At 41.0% G+C, this 23089-nt stretch overlaps 1 protein-coding gene across 1 annotated transcript in view; it reads left to right on the top strand.

Moving 5' to 3' along the window:
- HIVEP3 (HIVEP zinc finger 3) overlaps positions 1-23089 on the top strand; it is a 286250-nt gene that overhangs the window by 229048 nt on the left and 34113 nt on the right. Inside the window, exon 5 of the mRNA XM_070764121.1 lies at positions 5657-5802. Coding sequence (XP_070620222.1) covers positions 5657-5802 — 146 coding nt within the window. The remainder of the gene's footprint in view (positions 1-5656; positions 5803-23089) is intronic.

Here is a 23089-nt window from a genome sequence, read left to right as displayed (position 1 = left end):
GAGGTTTTGCAGAATTTGCTAATATAAGGCACCCCCCGAAAATAAGGCGTAGTCAAATTTACATACGGTACGGTGGAAAAACATATGGTACCATTCAAAGCTGTTCATAGCGGTACCGTAATAATGTGGCATCCCCTGCTGGCCCCTTCCATCGCTTTGTACCGTCCAGTACAGCAGACACAGTCTGCTGCTGTCTCACCGCCATTACAGTCTCCACTACAGTGCGTAGACTGTAGTTCCTCTGGTGGCCAGAAGCTGCAATAGCGGGAGTATACTGTTGTACCATATAAGTACTGTCGTTTGTGTGTGTGGGTGCCATACTGACAGGTACCGTACCATAATCAGTGTACTGTGGGGTACACTTTCTTTGGGGGTGTCAGCTTTTTTGCCTGTGAATTTGTCTTATTTGAGAAATATAAGGCACCCCCCAAAAAATAAGACGTAGCACAACTTTTGGAGCAAAACTTAATATAAGACAGTGTCTTATTTTCGGGGAAACACAGTAGTTTCTGCTTTGAGGAATTTTATAGCCTTATCATATAAGGGATGGGCCGCTGATGCATCTCCTCATTGGTGTTGCTGCACAGATCAAATTGTAGTCTCGATCCTTGAGATGGAAATTGCATTAAATGCCTTCCTTCATAATGAGCACCATAGTGCTGACATATTTGTACATTGTCTATTCCCAATACTGTGCGTGACTAGAGTGTGGAAGCATCCTCTGTGTAAGTTGCAAGATTTCAGCTAGTGAGTTTTACTGTTCCGCACAACAAAATTAATAGAAATATATAAGTTAATGTATCTCCCAGTTCAGAGAAAAAAATGTATGCAGCTGCTCCTGAAGTCATTTTAATGCATTTATTGAGAGGTTTATGACAATTCACCGTGGCCAACTCTCTACAGCCAACTTGGTGTGGCCAACTCACTGCAGGACAACTAACCATGGGCAACTCGTTGCAGGACAAGCGATAGCACTTAGAATTATATACCACTTCACAGTGCTTTACAGCCCTCTATAAGCAGTTTACAGGGTCAGCCTATTGCACCTAACAATCTGGGTCCTCATTTTGGAAGGAGGGAAGGCTGAGTCAACCTTGAGCCGGTGAAATTGGAACTGCCAAAATGCTGGCAACAGGCAGTCAGCAGAAGTAACCTGCAGTACTGCATTCTAACCACTGTGCCACCATGACTCACACAAATATCAGAGAATGGTGGAATGGAATCATTAAAGGGTGCAAAAGGGGAGACGAAATGAAATGCAAGTTAAAATAATTTTTATTTCCTTTAAATAATTACATTGAATTGTTCAGTTGTTTCACAGTGAGTTGGCGATGGTGAGTGGGCCTCAGTGAGTTGTTGTGTTCCCTTTATTGGGAGGCAAGGTATCACACAGTGATCTTGCAAATAGGTGGTAAGACTCCCTAAAACTGGCGCTCAAAGTAAATGGCAACTTATACAAAATGAGCATGGACACTTTTCAGAAAGCTTTACCGTTCTTGTGTAGTATGTAAAATCAATTACATGTTTTTGCAGTTAAATCGATTCAAAACCAGACAGATCATTGATTGAAACTACCTTGAAGTGGCTGAAGGCTCCACTAAAAAGTGAAATCATGCAAAAAACAATGAACAACAACAATCCCCCCCCACGGTTATAGGGGGAGTTTGGCCCTGAAATTAGTCATGTCTGATCAAACTTGGAAATTGTTATAGTTTTGTTCTTCAGGCAGGAAGATTCACTACATTTGTCTGGAATGTGGCAATCTTTGGCGATGAGTCTTGGAAGGCTGCTAAATTAAAATGACTGAATGTTGTTGTGGTTTCTGTCAAAAGAAGTAAAAAAGTAGGATGCTTTACATTCCCCTATTTTTCAGAGTATAAGATGCATCTTAGTTTCAGGGGAGGGAAATAGGGAGAAAAAATCTACCTACCTGGTATTCATCTGGCTAGCATCCTTAGTCTGGTCAACTTCAGCACATTATTTTATGCCCTGGTTATGCTGGAAAAAAAATCTTTGGAGGGAGTAGCAATGAAAACAAGCCTGTAAAGATTTAGGGCTAGAAAAAAAACTTCTTTGGAGTAGCAATGAAAAAATCCTGCAAGCCAGTAAGATTCTTAGTACCTTGTTAGGGCTGGAAAAACCTTTTTCAGAGGGAGTAACAATGAAAACAAGCCTGCAAGCTGGGAAGATTATTTGCACCTCATTATGGCTGAAAAGAACCTTTTTCAGAGGGAGTAGCAATGAAAACAAGCCTACAAGCTGGGAAGAGCTGGTGAGATCATTAGCACCTCATTAGGGCTGGGAAAAAAAGTTTCATAAAAACTACATTCCGAATAAGCACCCAAATTTTCAGCCCCTTTTAGGAGGGGAAAAGGTGTGTTTTATACTCCGAAAAATACAGTATTTTATGTATACAACTCTTAGTCATCTTTAGGAAAGAGCAGATCATTTAAATGTTATCATTGCCCATGTCATCCCAGGAGATTGGTGCGATTTTTATGGTCTTAAAAATGCTTTGGGGAATGATGATGATGGAGAATGGCTCCAAGATTGCATGTTGCTTAGCAGAAGAGTAAGCGTAACATAAGAGTAAGCTTAATGAACTCAATCTCTATAGTCTGGGGGACAGAAGGGAAAGGGGGGACATGAACAAAACATTTAAATATGTTAAAGGGTTAAATAAGGTTCAGGAGAGAAGTGTTTTTAATAGGAAAGGGAACACAAGAACAAGGGCACAATCTGAGGTTAGTTGGGGGAAAGATCAGAAGCAACGTGAGAAAATATTATTTGACTGAAAGAGTACTAGATGCTTGAAACAAACTTCCAGCAGACGTGGTTGGTAAATCCACAGTCACTGAATTTAAACATGCCTGGGATAAACATATATCCATCCTAAGATAAAATACAGGAAATAGTATAAGGGCAGAATAGATGGACCATGAGGTCTTTTTCTGCCGTCAATCTTCTATGTTTCTATGTAACATCTCACAGAGCTGTATGAAAATCATAGCATCTCATATTTACCCTGGAGAAAAGCTTTAGTGTTTTGGGCTGAAGACAACGCAAAGCAGTGAGCCTTGAGATGAAAAGGAGGCTGCATACTCAGAAACACCTGCAGGGTCATTGAAGGTGCCTCTTGGCATAATGTTGGGGTGACTCTCAAGTCAGACTGCTTCACTTGAAAGCAGACTTTTTTAAAAAAATAGATGAAAACCAGATTCATGTTTTGGAAAGTAGTTCCAGCCAAGTAACCTCCTTCCTCCTCCATCCTGTTAAAACAATTACCCGAGAGATTCCTTGGCATAGATTGCATGTTAGTTCTTTTTCTTTTGGCCTTCTCTTTGGCTGGTTATATGACAATGGATGGAATGGAGCATCACACCAGACTTTTTGGTAGCAAAATGGGACTCCACTGGCACTCCCACAAGCCTTCCTTGCCCAAACCACTTCTAATTCCTAGCAGAACTCCAAAATCCATTCTGGCGACTGAAGGATCCTCTGGAGTGGATTTTAAGGGCCTGTGGAAGAAAGTTCTGAAAAAGAGAGACAAGCCTGGTCCTTTATTCCCATAGAGAAACCTAACCCTTTAAAAAAAAAACCCCATATAACTGGGTTCTGTCCATTCTTAAGAGCTGGAATACGCTGCTGCTGAGGATTTAGTCCCAAATCCATTGATGGCTAATTAATTCCAGGAATGTTGTTCATGAGATTTCAAATTACTTTTATATGTGGTTGAGCAATAGGAATAAGACACACACTAGGTAAAAATACTCAATATTAGGTCGCTTGATAGTGTTAGTCAACAATATGGTTGACAAATTATATCTTCTACATAACAAATATATGTATGTAGTGAAAGAAAATATTAATTGATGATAAGCAAATAACTATGTGCATATATAGAACACCACTGAAACTGAATATGTTTTACCGGTATATGTTTTTCTTTTCTTTTCTTTCTTTCTTTCTTTCTTTCTTTCTTTCTTTCTTTCTTTCTTTCTTTCCTTTGTGTGTTCTGTTTGTTTAAATTGTTTTTCTTTTCTTTCTATTTTTATATGTAGAAACATAATAAAGATTATTTTTAAAAAATTAAAAAACAGAATAGAATAGAATAAAATAGAGAGTTGGAAATCTAGTGCAACTCTCTGCTTATGCAGGAAAGCCTACACCACTTCAGACAAATGGTTATCCAATCTCCTCTTAAAAACTTCCAGAGCATTCACAATTTCTGGAGGCAAGTTGTTCCACTGATTATTTGTTCTGTCAGGAAATTTCTCCTTAGTCCCAGGTTGCTTCTCTCCTTAATTAGTTTGCACCCATTGCTTCTTGGGAAAACATAAATAATTGTCCTGTCTCATCTAGTAATACTAGACGTTTCCTTCTTGTTATCTATTTTATTTTATGATTGGTATTCCTATGCTCCAGGATGGATCATCCAAAATGTTCGGCAGAGATGGACATCTTGTGTCTTTTTTAGAACGGTTGGGAAACCATGAACCTTTTTATGACTGGTGGACTTCAACTCCCAGAATTTTTAAGCCCAGAATTCCTGAGTTCAGGAGTTCTGGGAATTGAAGTCTACAAGTCATAAAAGGATCCCAACCCCTGATTTAGAAATCGATGAAACACAACCGACAGCAGCCCACAATGTAACCAATGGTTGAAACCCTGGGAATTCAGCTCAAAAGTTGTGGCACAACCTATTTTCTACTCATTGCACTTCAGTTCCACTGAAAGACACTAAGACACTTAAAGTCACCTTAAAAAAAAAGAGGGTGCCAAATTTGATTTCAGTGCAGCCCATGCCAGAAATAGCTGCCAACTCTTTACTTATTTATTTATTTATTTATTTATTTTGTCCAATACACAATGAGGGTTTTAGTGGGTATATATATATATATACACATAGTAATACATGATGAAGGTTATAGAGGAGATACTCATAGTAAAATATATCTAAGAAAGAATAGAAAAGAAGGTATAGGAATAGAACATATCAATGAAAGAATAGAAGAAGAGATATAGGAATAGAAGAAAGGGATAGGAGATATACCCTGTTTCCCCAAAAATAAGTCACCCCCGAAAGTAAGACATAGGAGAGATTTCGTAGAATTGCCTAATATAAGGCATCCCCCGAAAGTAAGACGTAGGAGACGTTTCGTTTCACAGCATTCCCAAACAGAACATATATAACACTGCTGTCCATAAATTGCATCCTTAAACACTGCATCAATCAGATTTAGAACACATCCAACACGCATCCAACATGCGCCTGCGTGTTTGGATGCATTTTTGCTGCAGGATACAACTTTTTGCTACAGGATACAATTCACTGGAAAAAAAATAAGACATCCCCTGAAAATAAGATGTAGCACATCTTTGAGAGCAAAAATTAATATAAGACGCTGTCTTATTTTCGGGGAAACACGGTAGGAGAACAATAGGACAGGGGACGGAAGGCACTCTAGTGCACTTGTACTCGCCCCTTACTGACCTCTTAGGAATCTGGATAGGTCAACCGTAGATACAAACTCTTCCCAGGAAGAGTTTGAAGCAAGGTGTTTGTGATCAGTAACCAAGTCTTCTCCTCTCCTTTTTTCTTTTTTCTTTGTTTAAAATTAATAATAAACTACTTTGATTTTTTTGTGGGAGATAGGTCCGTCTGCCCTCACTCCTTCCCAATGAAGGCCAGAAAGATGCCATGCAAACCAATAAAGAAAGGGATAAAAGAGGAAAAACTGAAGATGACATTCCTGTAACCAAGCGAGGAGAACCAACCAGGATCAAGATCTTTGAAGGAGGGTGAGTATTTGTGTTGTTCTCATATTCCATAGTGTTGGGATGGGATGGGAAGGTTTGATTCTGAAAACAACTCTTAGGCGGAAATACCATGGTGTCATTTTATAGCTCCAGTTCGATTAAGTTTCTTTACTCTTTCCCCTTTCTCTCTCTCATCACTTTTACGGTCCTGGGCTCTATCAACTCATAAATCAGGTGAGTAGCTTCACATTTCCAAAAGAGTTGGATAGTGTAGACATGTTTCTCATGTTCTGAAATTTTATCCATACAATAATAATTAAAAAAAACCTTGATTGAAGCTGGATTATTTTACCCCCCACCCCCGAAGATTTGTGTTGGGTTGAGTTGTCTCAAGCATCTCAGTAGGCTGGATAAGTGTTTGATGCTAGAAAAATAAACTCACCAATGGCTGAATGTCCAAAATAATGTATGTACAATCATGTGAAAATGTGTCTATTGCTTATACAGTGGTACCTCTACTTAAGAACTTAATTTGTTCCATGACCAGGTTCTTAAATAGAAAAGTTTGTAAGTAGAAGCAATTTTTCCCATAGGAATCAATGTAAAAGCAAACAATGCATGCAAACCCATTAGGAAAGAAATAAAAGCTTGGAATTTGGGTGGGAGGAGGAGGAGGAAGAGGAGGAGGACAGTTGCTGCAGAAGGAAGAAGGTGAGGTGAGGGGAATCAAAAAAATCCAAAACTTTAAGGCTTAAAAAGAAAAGAGGGACTCTGAGGCTGCAAGAGGAGCACGCGTCTCAAAATACACCTGGCGCGAGGCTGCCTCCCATACACTGTGCCAGAGAGAGAAACCAAGGGGGAATGGCAGGAAACTTGGGAAATTTTTTCGGGCTCGGATTCTTAAGTAGAAAATGGTTCTTAAGAAGAGGCAAAAAAATCTTGAACACCCGGTTCTTATCTAGAAAAGTTCTTAAGTAGAGGCATTGTTAGGTAGAGGTATCGCTGTATGTGTATAATATTGTACGTGTGCACTTCGATGCTGGTAGTATTTCATCCCCAGCCCAAACTATAATGTTGCCATAATGTATTGGTAGCAATTAACCATCAGAATTGCTCGTACCTTCACTTTGGGTTCCTGATCAGACAGAAAGCGAGGAAGATATAAAGCATTTTTAAAATTTGAAATCTTTCAAATTGAAGACATTGATTTGAGGTCTGGGATTCTCGGAAAAGAGAAGTTCTAGTCCTTGTCAAAGATTAGATCAAATGCAAGTGATTTTTCTCCTTTATGTTCTCCGCTGTCTGATGGGTCTTATCAGAACCCCAACTAGTTGAACCTCTAGTTCAGGAGTGTCAAACTCAAGGCCCAGGGGCCAGGTTCGGCCCACAGAGTGCTTAGATCTGGCTTGTGTAGCCACCCTGGAAACAGTGAAGTGTTGACCCACAGTACCTTTGCTAGCAAAAATGCTTTCCCGAGTTCCGTTTTCACTGGCAGAGGGTTGCAGGCGGATGTAGCAGCCAAAAACAGTTGGGAGTCCATTTTCTCCGGCAGAGTGCTCAGGCCGCCACAGGCGACTCTCACACGAGTGACATCAAGCTGGCCACACCCACCTTGGCCACACCCATCCTGGCCCCTTGAGGTCAAATACAACTCTTATGCGACCCTCAATGTAATTGAGTTTGTCAGCCCTGCTCTCGTGGATACTGACATTCAGATCTCATCAGATCTCAGAATTAACAACACCCACAATAACTTCAGGAAATTGTGCTAAAACAATTTGGTTGACTTAGGGGGTAAAGCTGCAAGGTAAAGAATTGGGGCTTTCTGGATCTTACTGAACTACAACTCCCAACAGTCATAGCAAGATTGCCCAATAGCGAGGAATCATGGGAATGAGAGTTCCACAATGTTTCTGAACCTCAACAACGTTTAGCTCTGTAGACTTCAACTCCCAGAGTTCTTCACTCAGCCAGAATTCTGAGAGTTGATGTCTGCACATGGCTGAGAAATGTCTGCACAAGGCTGAGAAATGTTGATTAGAGAGTTGATGTCTGCACAAGGCTGAGAAATGTTGATTAGAGAGAGACACAATTTCCTCACTTTTGAGTTAATGTTGAGTGATATTGTTTTATATCTTCTGTTTATAGAAAACTATTCTGTCAGTGGCTGGATACTCATATCATGCTAAACCAATTGTACGTTGTTGGTTTACTATGACAATGTAGATCCTAGTTATTGTGTTTTAGTCAAGATGATGACTTCAGTAGCTATTGAAGCTGATCTAATAATGGAGGTTAGAGAAAATGCTATTGAAGCTCAATGTGTTTTTCTACTTAATATTAATCACTAGCAGACTTTGACCATTTTTTTGCATCTGCTTATGCAATTTTTAAAATAGTTCACCTTTGGCCATGAATGTACAGTCTAAACTGTAGAGTTAATATGCCAACGGATGGAGTTTTGTGGACATTTAAGACCAAACACAATATGCAATATCTGCATGTTTTCCCAAGTTTATTTCTGTTGCTTTATCTAGAAGGACACATTGATATGATGGGCTTTTTAAAAAGTGCATAAATATAGGCTCAGCTAAGAAAGCAATAGATTGGTATATACTGTATAATTAAACTCTCTCCTCTTTTTCTTTTTTCTTTTTTAACGTGATTAGGCAGAACTTTGTGTTCCTAATAAAAATAGCCAAATGTGGAGCTAGAGACATAAAATTAGAAGCTCAGTTTATAGCTTTATTACCTTTTTTCATTGCTATTGGTGGAAAGTGAGCAGGTTGCCCTTGGAATAAAGTAGACAATACAAATCTGCAGGGCTGAACAAAAACAGAAATGAGCAGAGATTTATGAGCTTTTACCTGAATTGATCCTTTAGATGGCATTTTTAAACGTGTGATGTTTCAAACAGAAATTCTGTGCAATTGCTTTGTTTTTAAGGTTGTATTTCTTGCATAAGATGGAGCAAGATACCTCTTCAGTCATTTAAATGACATTGAAGACCCTTTTTTTTGGTATGTCATAATAAGTCAGAATATCCAACAGTTATAGCTTACTATGAATATGGATGCTTCGAGTTGTTCCCATAGTCCAAAGTCATGCTTGTGGACTTTCACATCTTAGCAAGCTGTGGAATTTCCTTCAGTTTATACTGATTCAAGAATCAAAACGTCTGCTACAAAAGCCAATTGAGGATGGTAATTTTCTCCAATTTTGTATTTTTTGAGAAATAAACTAGGGATCCTGACTTGTCATGGCAAACAAAACATAGAGGGAATATTTTTCTTAAAATCAATTCTGGCAGAAGAGTGAAATGGAAGCAATCAAGGCAGCTTATTGCATCATTCTTCTTTGATCCAGCTGAGCCAAGATTTTTAGTTATGAGAAGAATATGCATATGGTAAAGAACTTTACTGACAATTACTAGATCTAGTTAATCTCCAAGACCTAAATAACATTAGAAGAATAATGATTTTAGTGATGAAAGTAAGGGGTAGTGTTCATCTGTGGATTCCATATAGACTTCCTCTTTTCAAACCATCTGAGCATGTACCGTTTCCTAATATATGAACATCAGCCTCTCATATTTGTATGTTGCCCCGAGTCTTCAAAGAAGGGTGGCATACAAATCTAATAAATTGAAAATTGAATTGAATTGAATATGATGGCATCATTGAGGCATCCCACCCTTGATCATCAAAGTCACATGATTAGATTATTCTATATAATCAACATCAGTTGCATTACAAATGGTGGACTCTCCAGTGAGAAATATTCCCACCTTCATATCCTGAGTTTTTTATAGTAGTAATTGGAGGAATGTATGGAGGCCACAAAGAAGGGCTTCACATTTTTCAAAAAGGGAGAGAGAGGATTATGAACACCTCCATATAGTCACAATTAGGGGCAGATGGCAGTTGGAAGCAGGAAGTTTGTGAATAATTATTTAAAATATTGAATTGAGTTTGTCTAGTTTAACAAAAAGGAGGACATGATAGTAGTGTTCCAATATCTATGGGGCTGTTACAAAGAGCCGGGGTGGCACAGTGGTTAGAGCGCAGCACTGCAGGCTACTTCATCTAACTGCTAGCTGTAGTTCAGCAGTTCAAATATCACCACTGGCTCAAGGTTGACTCAGCCTTCCATCCTTCTGAGGTGGGAAAAGTGAGGACACAGATTATTGGGAGCAATAGGCTGATTCTGTAAACCACTTAAAGGGTGTTGTAAAAACACTAGGAAGCGTTATATAAGTCTAAATGCTACTGCTATTATCCAAAGCTCCTGAAGGCAGGGCAAGAAGCAAAGGATGGAAACTAATCAAGGAGGGAAGCAACCTAGAATTAAGGAGAAATTTCCTGACAGTTATTTTAATCAGTGGAACCTCTTTGCCTCCATATGTTGTGGGTGCTCCAACACTAGAGGCTTGAAAGAAGTAATTGGACAACCATTTGTCTGAAATGATATTGAGCTTCCTGCTTGAACAGAGGGTTGGTCTAGAACAGTGTTTTTCAACCAGTGTGCCGTGGCACACTAGTGTGCCGCGAGACATGGTCAGGTGTGCCGCGAAGCTCAGCCTCCGAGACCAGAAGCTGAGCTTCATTCTTCGTGCCTTCCTTCTTTGCGGCAGATGAGCTTTGGGGCCCAGCAGGAGAGCGCCGGCAGCAGCGGCATCAGACGGTAGCCGGGGTGGCTGCTGCGAGCAGGAGCTCAAGGTCGGAGACACCGGCAGCGCCCCACCCAGCTGGAGCTTCCATGGCGGGGGCAGCGACACATCTCCTTTGAAAGAGAGAGATAGCAAGAGAGACAGAGAGAAAGAAAGAGAGAGATAGCAAGAGAGAGATAAAGAGAGAGAGAGAGAGAAAGCAAGAGAGAGAGAAAGAAAGCAAGAGAGAGAGCAAGAGAGGGGGAAGGAGGGAGAGAGACATAGAGGGAGGGAAGGAGGGAGAGAGAGAGAAAGAGCAAAAAAGAGAGGAAGGAAGGAAGAGAGAGAAAGAGGGAGGGACAGAGAAATAGAGTGAAAGAGAAGAAGAGAGATATTTTTTTTCTCCAAACTTTTTTTTAGCCCCTTCCCCCCACTCAATGTTCCCCAGGATTTTGAAAATGTGAATAATGTGCCGCGGGTCAAAAAAGGTTGGGAAACACTGGTCTAGAAGACCTCCAATGTCCCTTCCAACTTTGTTATTCTGTTAAAATGTTGCCATCTTGTAACATGATTCTTATATGATTTGGCTTCTTATTGTAACTAGTAATTGCCAGCTGCCTTCTTAGATTATATTTTTAATTCCCAGGACATACCCGAATTCTTCTGCGCTAAAAGTCATAAATTCAATTATTTTGTTTCTTGGCTTGCTTACTTGGGTAGGGAACATTTCTGCGTGTATATATTTTAACAGGTAGGCAAAGTTTCCTGTCTTAGCTTGGAAACAAATCACAACTTTGCAAACCATTATTCACACGTCTAATAGAATATGATAGTTCGTTTAAATCTGGAAAGAAGCAAATTTATTGTAAACTTTCGTCATGTGACAGTGAATTCAGCTAAAATACTGATTACAAATAATATTTGGACAAAGTAGTACAAGTGGTGCATTGGAATATCATCAAGACATACTGTAGTCTCCAAGCAAAAACTGGTGGGACCATAAAATAAACTCTCTAATAGAAAACTAAGCCAAAGTATTCTTAGGCTTTAGAATTCAAACAGGCAAATATCTGCCACAGAACAGTCCAAATTTAAGAATTGTTGATAAAAAAAATGACTCGATAGGTGGATAAAAATGTCAAATCCAGTCTAAATATCTGGTGGCTGTGTGACAAATTAATCATAATATTAAAAGAATGAATTGAATTATGAACCCACAGCCTGCTTGGATCTCAGAAGTCTGGGAGTGGAGATAAGGCTTAAAAAAAAACCTTGACAAAGAACCATATCACACAATTCTAGGACAAGGGGGCACTCCCTAAAGCTCGTAGGTAAGAAAGCGAGGACAAATAAAGGGAAATATTTATTCACCCAGAGGGTCATTGGTAGCTTCAAGGCAGGATTAGACAGATTCATGGATGCCAAGTGTATTGGTGGTTATTGAAATGGATGTTCATGTACCGCTTCTATGTTGGTTGAAGCAGGCAAGATTCCCTTGGGTACCATTTGTTGGGAGTCAAGAGAAAGGGAGGGTCTTGCCTTCTCTTTCTGCTCAAGATCCCCATGGACAATTGGTGGGCCACTGTGGGACACAGAATGCTGGACTCGATGAGATTTGGCCTGATTCAGCCTGGCTCTTCTTATGTTCTTATGTTAACCAAGTCTTAGCAAATAACAAGAGAACAAGGTCAGTGTTGTCTAACCTTGGTAGTTCCAAATAAATAAAATCCAACTCCAGAAACTTCAACAGTGGACATACAGGCTGGAGACATTTATTTATTTTTATTTTATTTATTATTTGGATTTGTATGCCGCCCCTCTCCGAAAACTCGGGGCGGCTCACAACAAGTGAAAAGACAATCCAATACATAATCCAATTCATTAAAATATTATAAATTTAAGAAAAACCCCTATACTAACATACACACACACAAGCATACCATATATAAATTCAACGTGCCCAGGGGAAGATGTTTAGTTTCCCCATGCCTGACGGCAAAGGTGGGTTTTGAGGAGTTTACGGAAGGCAGGAAGAGTAGGGGCAGTTCTGATCTCCGGGGGGAGTTGGTTCCAGAGAGCCGGTGCCGCCACAGAGAAGGCTCTCCCCCTGGGGCCCGCCAACCGACATTGTTTAGTTGACGGGACCCGGAGGAGGCCCACTCTGTGGGACCTAATCGGTCGCTGGGATTCGTGCGGCAGAAGGCGGTCTCGGAGATATTCTGGTCCAGTGCCATGAAGGGCTTTAAAGGTCATAACCAACACTTTGAATTGTGACCGGAAACTGATCGGCAGCCAATGCAGACTGTGGAGTGATGGTGAAACATGGGCATACCTGGGTAAGCCCATGACTGCTCTCGCAGCTGCATTCTGCACGATCTGAAGTTTCCGAACACTTTTCAAAGGTAGCCCCATGTAGAGAGCATTACTGTAGTCGAACCTCGAGGTGATGAGGGCATGAGTGACTGTGAGCAATGAGTCCCGGTCCAGGTAGGGCCGCAACTGGTGCACCAGGCGAACCTGGGCAAACGCCCCCCTCGCCACAGCTGAAAGATGGTTCTCTAATGTAAGCTGTGGATCGAGGAGGACGCCCAAGTTGCGGACCCTCTCTGAGGGGGTCAGTAATTCCCCCCCCAGGGTAATGGACGGACAGATGGAATTGTCCTTGGGAGGCAAAACCCACAGCCACTCCGTCTTATCCGGGTTGAGCTTGAGTCTGTTGACACCCATCCAGGCCCCAACAGCCTCCAGGCACCGGCACATCACTTCCACCGCTGAAGTCCACACATCTGCAATTTATCGAAGTCAGGAAGCATCACTAATTGTTCTGATTCTTTGACTTCCCACTCCTCCTTTCACAGCCGCTGCCAAATTATGACTTCTGGGTTAACTTCTCCACCATAGGTAGTAATGTGGCTTGTTAGATTTCTTTTGGACTGCACTTTGTAAATCATGATTTACCACTCGGCAGGTATACGAGCCTGCTTATTGTGGCTTATCTAACAAACAAGCAAGACTTAGTATGATGTGCAATTCTGCACACTGTATGAGACAAGATGGGAAGAATTGCTAAACGGGAACCATGTTGTTTCCTTTCTTGGCAGAAAATACATTTTACCTTTGGGGGAAAGTTTATGAACCCAGCGGCTAAGATACTGAGCTTGTCAATCAGAAAGGTTGGCAGTTTGGCACTTTGAATCTCTAGCACTGCGTAACGGACTGAGCTCCTGCTACTTGTTCCAGCTTCTGCCAACCTAGCAGTTCAAAAGCATGTAAAAATGCAAGTAGAAAAATAGGGACCACGTTTGGTGGGAAGGTAACAGAGTTCCATGTTCCTTCGGCATTTAGTCATATCGGCCGCATGACCACAGAGAATGTCTTTGAACAGCACTGGCTTTTCGGTTTTGAAACAGGGATGAGTGAGGTGCTGCAAAGTCCCTGATCAAGACAATGTCTTCAGAGGGACTAAGAGCAACCCAGCCAAGGGGGGTCACTCATGAACGCGAATCCTAGAAAGAAGACTTGGACACATTTTCTCTCTGGGTGATGTGACACAGTATTGAGCTGTGTACCCCTTTTTATTTGGGTGCATAAGCAGATGGGGATAATTACACGTACATGTCAAGTGATATACAAACATAACTTCAAACATGACATATCTTCGAGTCCTTCCTTTCCCCAGATATCACAAACCAATATCCTTGAATAATTTCCTTTGAGCAAATGTTTCTCACCTAATTTCTCTGAAGCCTTCTGCCTTATCACAACAAATCTCCTTTATCACAGTCTCGTCCTGTTTTGTTTCAGGCAATGTAAGTTTCCCCCTTTGATCATATAACGTCCTGTTTGGAGTGATGTACAGTGTTCCCTCGATTTTCGGGGGTTCGAACTTCGCGGAACGTCTATACCACGGTTTTTCAAAAATATTAATTAAAAAATACTTCGCGGTTTTCCCCCCTATACCATGGTTTTTCCTGCCCCAATGACATCATATGTAGGGTTTTTCCCCCTATACCATGGTTTTTCCTGCCCCGATGACATCATACTTTCGTCTGCCTTTAAAAAACATTTTTTTAAATAAACTTTAATAAATAAACATGGTGAGTAATAATCTAAATGGTTGCTAAGGGAATGGGAAATTGTAATTTAGGGGTTTAAAGTGTTAAGGGAAGGCTTGGAATACTGTTCATAGCCAAAAATAGTGTATTTACTTCCGCATCTCTACTTCGCGGAAATTCAACTTTCGCGGGTGGTCTCGGAACGCATCCCCCACGAAAATCGAGGGAACACTGTATACTTGTTTATCAGTGAGATGTTTATTGAACCCTTTTATGGTCAGTTGTCTTCTTGTTGCAAATTCACCAGAAATGCAGACTTAAGCAAGTTAATACCGTCCTATCCTGGCTATAATGGAATCAGGGTAAGCAGAGCATTTTTATGCTAGAGGTCCAGATATATATAATATGATATATTCCTATTCTAACATTCATGCTACACTGCAACAGATGAGCATCACCCCCTATAGTCGGGAATGACTAGCACACATGTGCAAAGGGTACATGCTGTTTACTTTTACCTAGGGTTAGGTCAGACCAGCTCCCACCACGCGGTGAGGGCAGTGGTACAAGAGCTGCTGACCCTACATGGCTTAGGACCAGATTATTTATGGGACTGTCTTCTGCCTCATGCATCCCAGCTCCCACATTGTCGGCCTTCTCCAGGTACCGTCAGCCAAGCAATGCCACCTGGGCGGGGCTTAGGGGAAGAGCCTGCTCTGTGGTGGCCCCGGCCCTTTGGAATCAACTGCCTCCCGAGATTTGTACCTCCCACCCTCCTGGCCTTTTGCAAGGCCCTGAAGACCCATCTTTGCCAGCAGGCCGTGAGTGTTAATATCTAGCTCCAGCCAATGCAATGAACGAGTAACTTAAATAGGATGAATGTGGATGATAGGTATTTTTTAGGAAATTGGGGGTTTTAGATTATTTTAATATTAGGTTTCCCACATGATTTTTTGTACTTATTCTTGTAAGCTGTCCTGAGTCTGTCGAGAAGGGGCGGATAAACAAACAAATTGCACGAATCCCAGCGCCTGGTGAGGTCCCACAGAGTTCGTCTCCTCAGGGTCCCACCAGCCAGGCAATGCTGGCTGGCAGGACCTAGGGGAAGAGCCTTCTCTGTGGGGGCCCCAGCCCTCTGGAATCAGCTCCCCCTGAAGATTCGCACTGCCCCCACCTTCCTTGCCTTCCCAAAAAGTTTAAAAACTCATCTTTGTTGCCAGATGAGGGTCATTAGATCTCCCCCCTTGACCTACAAGTGTTACTTATCAAGTGGATGATAATGAATGTTTTAAAGTGCCTTAGGATTTTTAAAGATTTTTAATTATATTAATTGGATCAGATGTTCTACGTACAATGTTTTTATATGTGTGTTGTGAGCTGCCCCGAGTCATCGGAGAGGGGCGGCATACAAATCCAATTAAATAAACAAACAAACAAACAAACAAAAACCACTTGTGCAAAGCTTGCTTGGAGGTGGTCTGGAAAGGAAAAAATAACCGCCGAATCAGGGTCCCAGTCTATGATGTGCCTTCATAGCTGCTCCAAAGGGCCCGTTCGGTTCTGGTGCCAGGAAATGGCTGACATAGCTTCGCTTTCTCCCTCTGATGGGGCAGCCCAGCTCTGGCCCTCCACAGCTTGGCATACACACACATCTTTTGGAGAAGGCATTCCTAGGGAGGGCAAAAATGATCTCTCCTCTCCAGAAGGCCAAAATCAGCTGGCCAGCGCAGGCATGCATGCTGGAGCTGATGGGGCACAACCTCGCATGTCCTCGGATAGAGTTCCCCGTGCCACCTGTAGTGAACATGCCATAGGTTCGCCCTCATGGTCCTAGGGCATAAACCAGGGTGGTTGATCTGCTTAAGACAGGCTGGTCTTCTTGTCTGGATTCTTTATTTTCTGTGTTTGATGGTAAATATACTTATTTATGTCTTGACTACATGTTTGTCTTGGCTAAAAAAAAAGAAAGTATTCCTAATTCAAAAATTTTGAGCCTGAATAATTAAACAATCCTAGATGTCAAATGGGAATTTGAATTGGCTACAATGCTGTCCCATTTAAAATATTTGGAAAGAAGATACACTTTAAAAAGAAAATTATTATATTAAAAAATGCAAACTAAAAAAAAATCCTATCTGAAATACACAAGGGGCTGGTGAGGGACAGGAAGCAAATGTTTAAAAACTCCACAACAAAAAGAAAATCTTAAAGAATCTGTACTAAACTTAACTCATAAACACCTCCCCCATAAAGCTACTTTATTTCTAAGTATTTAGAAATATTGAAGACTGAATATATATTTCACCTATCCAGTCATCCATCCATTCCTTCTCAGGCTCTTAAAATAATACAATTTTCTTACATTTCATCATTTTGATTCCATTAAAAAATGAATTAAGCCTAAACCACACGGAATTGTATTGTCTAGCCTAGTTTTTCCTTTGGTACAAAGCTAATTGTACGGCTGAGGGCTGACAGATGTTAAATGAATTTTTAGAGTCTGGGAGACCAACATATTTCCATGAGTACATAATCACCTTTTTTTTTTTTTTTTGCAGCTGTCCATTCTTGATATATCTGGTTTTTCTTAGACTTAAATGTTTCAAACTTGGGTCATATAGTTTAACAAAACATTAACATTGTTAACCCCCAATTGCTTTCCACATACCTGGCTTATATAGCAACAATATTTAACTGGTAATAATGACAAATTAACCAAGTTCTCCTGTAATTAAAACCAAGAACATGCAAGGATACTAAATGTAATTCTCAAACTGAGCCCACAGTGGCAAATACTCAGTACTATTTTAATCCTAGTACATGATCAAGGTGAATAAACAAACCTGGTATTGTTTTTTTTTTAAAAAAAATTAAAACCACCCTCGTTGTAAGAGAAACTTTAGAAGGAAATCCTAGATATGAAATTGGAAATTTAAAATATGAAATTTTTATTAGGAATGCTAAAAGGGAAATATGATTTTTAAAAAACCCCACAATATTTAATTGTACATATTACAACAGTATCTAGAATAATATATGCACAAAATTGTCGGGAGAATAATACTCCATCAGAGGAAAACATGATAAGGAAAATTTTAGGGTTTGCAGAATTGAATAGACTCACAAAAGAAATAAAAGATAAAGCAGAGAGTATTATATGATATGGAATGAATGGTTCTATTGGTCAGAAGATAGGTTGAAAGGTTAAGAAAAGATTAAATGGAGAAGATATAGGAGTCAGAAATTAGTAACAAATCTGTAAATGGGAATGAAACACAATGAATGTGTAATTTAGTATATTACATTTAGTATATTAATATAGCGATATGTATAGTAGAACCATATGTATATATAAAAGTAGATTGAAGAAAGGGAGAAAATGGATATATTAAGGATGTATACCAATGTGGAAATGTTGTAAAGAAGAAAATGGTCAAAAAAACTTTTTAAAACTTTAAAAAAATAATAACCCTAGACTCCTTCCTAAAAATCTGGCCATTAATTTATCAATATAATTAAAATATTTTTGTGGAACCAACATAGGGATTATTCTCAGTATATGTATCAGTAGAGGTAGTCCTTGATTTATAAATGTAAAGTAGCCTGCTCCTTACAATCACAAGAACTGACAGTGATTGTCAGATGGCCTCGCTTAACAACTTCCACTTCCTGCTAAGGTGGCTGTGTTAAACCAATGTGCAGGTTCTTAAGTGAAGTACGTTTTGTCTCAAGCACTGAGGAGACCCTGGGAGGCCCTGTGCAGACCCAGGCCACCTGCCCTGGGACTCCTAAGGCTTCCACTGCTCCCTGAGGCACCCCATGTTCCACTTCCTACTTTTTGGGGTCTCCACAGATCTCAGCCGAATGGCTTCCCATGCAGCCATCTAAGGGAACTTAAAGCCAGGCAGCAGATACAGTGGTACCTCTACCTAAGAACGCCTCTACTTACAAACTTTTCTACATGAGAACCGGGTGTTCAAGATTTTTTTGCCTCTTCTCAAGAACCATTTTCTACTTACAAACCGGAGCCTCCGAAACTGTAACCGGAAAAGGCAGGGAGAAGCCTCCGTGGGGCCTCTCTAGGAATCTCCTGGTAGGAAACAGGGCTGGAAAAGGTGGGGAGAAGCCTCCTTGGGCCTCTCTAGGAATCTCCTGGGAGGAAACAGGGCTGGAAAAGGCAGGGAGAAGCCTCCGTGGGGCCTCTCTAGGAATCCCCTGGAAGGAAACAGGGCTGGAAAAGGCAGGGAGAAGCCTCCGTGAGGCCTCTCTAGGAATCTCCTGGGAGGAAACAGGACCAGAAAAGGCGGGGAGAAGCATCCGTGGGGCCTCTCTAGGAATCTCCTGGGAGGAAACAGGGCCTCCGCTCACCCTGTGGTTTCCCCAATTGCACACATTATTTGCTTTTACTTTGATTCCTATGGGGAAAATTGCTTCTTCTTACAAACTTTTCTACTTAAGAACCTGGTCACAGAATGAATTAAGTTCGTAAGTAGAGGTACCACTGCACTACTGGAACACAGGAGCTGCTTCATGGCAAGCTACAGGAGTGGGCAGTTAATTGTCCCAAGGGGCCACATTAAAAATTGAGATTGTTTTGTAGGGCGGCTACTGTCCCCTGCAGGTGTCCTGATGGCCCTGTCAACTCCCTGCCTGCCTCCCCCATCCTCTGCTTCTGGCCCCATGGGACAGAGCGGCACCTGCCAAAGGGCCATATGGGTCCCAGGACCTTTAAAATGCCCAGGTGGGTGCAAGCAGTAAGCCAGTGGTTAGAGTACAGTACTGCAGGCTACTTCTGCTGATTTGCAGCCTGGACGTTTGATCCTGACTGGCTCAAGGTTAAACTCCTTCCATCCTTTCGAGATGAGTAAAATTGAGCACCCAAATTGTTGGGGGCAATAGGCTGACTCTGTAAACTGCTTAGAAAGGGCTGTAAAGTGATATATAAGTCTAAGTGCTATTGCTATTGCCATGAGCTTGTAAGGGGCTCCATTTTTAAGAAGACTCCACAGGCAAATGGAGCCCCCTTAGAGAGCGGGAACCAGATGAAAGTCTGCGGGGGTCTGGCAGGATGGGTGGGAGATAGATGGGAGGGCCCACTGAAGCAGCCCTGCAGTCAGTTGTAAGGCTGGACAGTTGGTTAAGGCTGCTGCTGTAACTTTGAAACAAGGTTGTGAGCATCTTCTGGTGAGTCTGTCAGAACTTCGAATAATTGTTATGCATCAGTCATAAGCTAAGGGCTCCCTGTATTGGTGTCAAATCCATGAAGTTTATTATTTGCCACAAACTTTGGATTGTTCTTAATTCACCATGTAAATACCCTGTTTCATCCGAAATATTCTTGTCCTCTAAACTGGATAATTTCCTGGGGATTCTTGCTTGCAGAAATCAAGTTGAATGTTTGCCTATTTGAATACTTTGCTCTCTACTTGATAGCTCTCTGACAAACAGGGTTCACCCAATTAATCCCTAGCCTTAACACCTGTAGAATTCAGCTGGGTAGGTAGGTATATGGTATATCTCCTTATATTTAATTAAAATTAGTTAATTTTACTTCTATGCTGCCCAGTCCCAGTGGGACTCCGGGCAGCTTGCAACAGTAAATGGTACATATAGAATAGAATGGAATGGAATAGAATAGAATAGAATTTTATTGGCCAAGTGTGATTGGACACACAAGGAATTTGTCTTGGTGCATGTGCTCTCAGCATACATAAAAGAAAAAGATACATTTGTCAAGAATCATGTGGTACAACACTTAATGATTGTCATAGGGGTCAAATAAGCAATGAAGAAACAATCAATATTAATAAAAATCTTAGGATACAAGCAACAAGTTACAGTCATACAGTCCTAAGTGGGAGGAAAAGGATGATAGGAATGATGAGAAAAACTAGTAGAATAGAAGTGCAGATTTAGTAAATAAACAGATTTATATATTATTATTATTATTTATTGGATTTGTATGCCGCCCCTCTCCGCAGACTCGTCAAATAATTTGTAATAAGAACAGTAAAACCCACAATAAACCCCAATGAACTAGCCAATCAAACCCACATACATACAGAACAGCTACAAATTGGACAAGATAAGATGTTACATTCATGGCCCCTACTTGGAATTATATTGTATTGTTTAAGGGTTCCCTTTTTTTTTGAGCAGTATATAGGGTCAGCGATAGCTAATCAGTTAATGGATGTCCCCACAGCATATTAGCTTCTCCCTGGCTCAGTTAAGTATGTTGTTGCAATAGGAACACGTTCAGACGGGATTGACTCAAAGGCACATGTATACATAGAATAGAGCCAGTTACACTCTAGTACGTTGTGAGTCCAAGTATTGACCACCTATGCTTGCTCAATGAGCATGGTGGCTCAGTGGTTAGAATGCAGCACTGTGGGCTGATTTTGCCCACTGCCAGGAGTTCAATCCTCATCACTTCAAGATTGACTCAACTTTCCATCTTTCTAAGGTCAGTAAAATGAGGACCCAGTTGTTGAGGGAAATATGATTTATTTTATTTTATTTTTATTTATTTATTTATTTTGTCCAATGCACAATACATACTGAAGAGGATAGACATGAAGTATTATATATAAAGAAAAGATATAAAAGTAGAGGAGAAGATATATGAAAGGAAGAAAAGATATATGATATATGAGATAAAGGAGAGACAATTGGACAGGGGACGAAAGGCACACTAGTGCAACTATGTACAGTGTTCCCTCGATTTTCGCAGGGGATGCATTCCGAGACCGCCCGTGAAAGTCGAATTTCCGTGAAGTAGAGATGCGGAAGTAAATGCACTATTTTTGGCTATAAACAGTATCCCAAGCCTTCCCTTAACACTTTAAACCCCTAAATTACAATTTCCCATTCCCTTAGCAACCATTTAGATTATTACTCACCATGTTTATTTATTAAAGTTTATTTTAAAAAAATGTTTTTTAAAGGCAGACGAAAGTTTGACAATGACATATGACGTCATCGGGCGGGAAAAACCGTGGTATAGGGGGGAAAAACGCAAAGTATTTTTTAATTAATATTTTTGAAAAACCGTGGTATAGACGTTTCGCAAAGTTCGAACCCGCGAAAATCGAGGGAACACTGTACACCCCTTACTGGCCTCTTAGGAACCTGGTGAGGTCAATCATGGATAGTCTAAGGGAGAAATGTTGGGGGTTAGGGGTTGACACTACTGAGTCCGGTAATGAGTTCCGCGCTTCGACAACCCGATTGCTAAAGTCATATTTTTTACACTCAAGCTTGGAGCGATTAATATTAAGTTTGAATTTGTTGCGTGCTCTTGTGTTGTTGCGGTTGAAGCTGAAGCAGTCATTGACAGGCAGGACGTTGCAGCATATGATTTTGTGGGCAATACTTAGATCGTGTTTTAGGCGTCGTAGTTCTAAGCTTTCTAGACCTAGGATTGATAGTCTGCTGTAAACCGCTTAGAGGGGGCTGTAAAGCATGATACATGGTAAGACTTAAGTGTCATTGCTATTGCTATGCCTCGATTGAGTGTGGTTTCTAATGCTGTTGAGCAGAGAGGGAGTTCTATAGAAATACCCAGAAATGAGTTTCTGAGCCGCTCATTCATTTTGCTATTTGATGCAAAATACTCAAAAGTTATCTCAGTGGGAAGAAGAGAGATGTGGCAACTGCTGGAGTTTGGCTTTTTTTTTCTGGGTTTCGTTATGTAACATCTTGTGTCTTAGCAACAATGGTAAAATATCTGCTAATTCCCAAGCATTCCTGTTCTTGTGGGTGACAGCTACTTGTCTATCTGTGCCAGATCAAAAATGTTAGGATTATGCAACCAGTCCGCTCTGTGTAACCACACTTCTTTGCGCCTGGGTCACCAGAGCTGCTGAAAAACAGTCAACACAAAGGGTCACATTTGGATTTTAAATCTGGAGTGCCATCCAGAGCTTCATCTGTATGGTTCCTATCCAAAATGCAGATGGTTCTGTTGAGGCAAATCCCTTCTGACAACAGCTTTCCATTATAGGATGTTTTAAAAAAAAAGATTTGGGAGAGGACTAACTGGTGCATGCTTTTTTTCTAAGAATATTTGTCTATTATGCATTTGGAAACAACCTGGCTTTCTATTTTACTAACATACTCACCAGTGGTGATACCCATTTTTTTTACTACTGGTTCTATGGGTGTGGCTTGGTGGGTGTAGCAGGGGAAGGGTACTGCAAAATCCCCTACTCCTGGGGGAAGGATACTGAAAATCTCCATTCCCATCCCACTCCTAGAGGAAGGATATTGCAAAATCTCCATTCCCACCCCACTCCTGGGGGAAGATATTGCAAAATCTCCATTCCCACCCCACTCCTGGGGGAAGATATTGCAAAATCTCCATTCCTACCCCACTCCTGGGGGAAGGATATTGCAAAATCTCCATTCCTACCCCACTCCTGGGGGAAGGATATTGCAAAATCTCCATTCCCACCCCACTCCTGGGGGAAGGATAGTGAAAACCTCTGTTACCATCCCACTCCTAGGGGAAGGATATTGCAAAATCTCCATTCCTACCCCACTCCTGGGGGAAGGATATTGCAAAATCTCCATTCCCACCCCACTCCTGGGGGAAGGATATTGCAAAATCTCCATTCCCACC

This window comes from Erythrolamprus reginae, chromosome 11 (genome assembly GCF_031021105.1).
Source record: "Erythrolamprus reginae isolate rEryReg1 chromosome 11, rEryReg1.hap1, whole genome shotgun sequence".
NCBI classification, from domain to species: domain Eukaryota; kingdom Metazoa; phylum Chordata; class Lepidosauria; order Squamata; family Dipsadidae; genus Erythrolamprus; species Erythrolamprus reginae.
The sequence above is the reverse complement of the archived record's forward strand: the minus strand, read 5'-3'. Positions and strand labels throughout refer to the sequence as shown.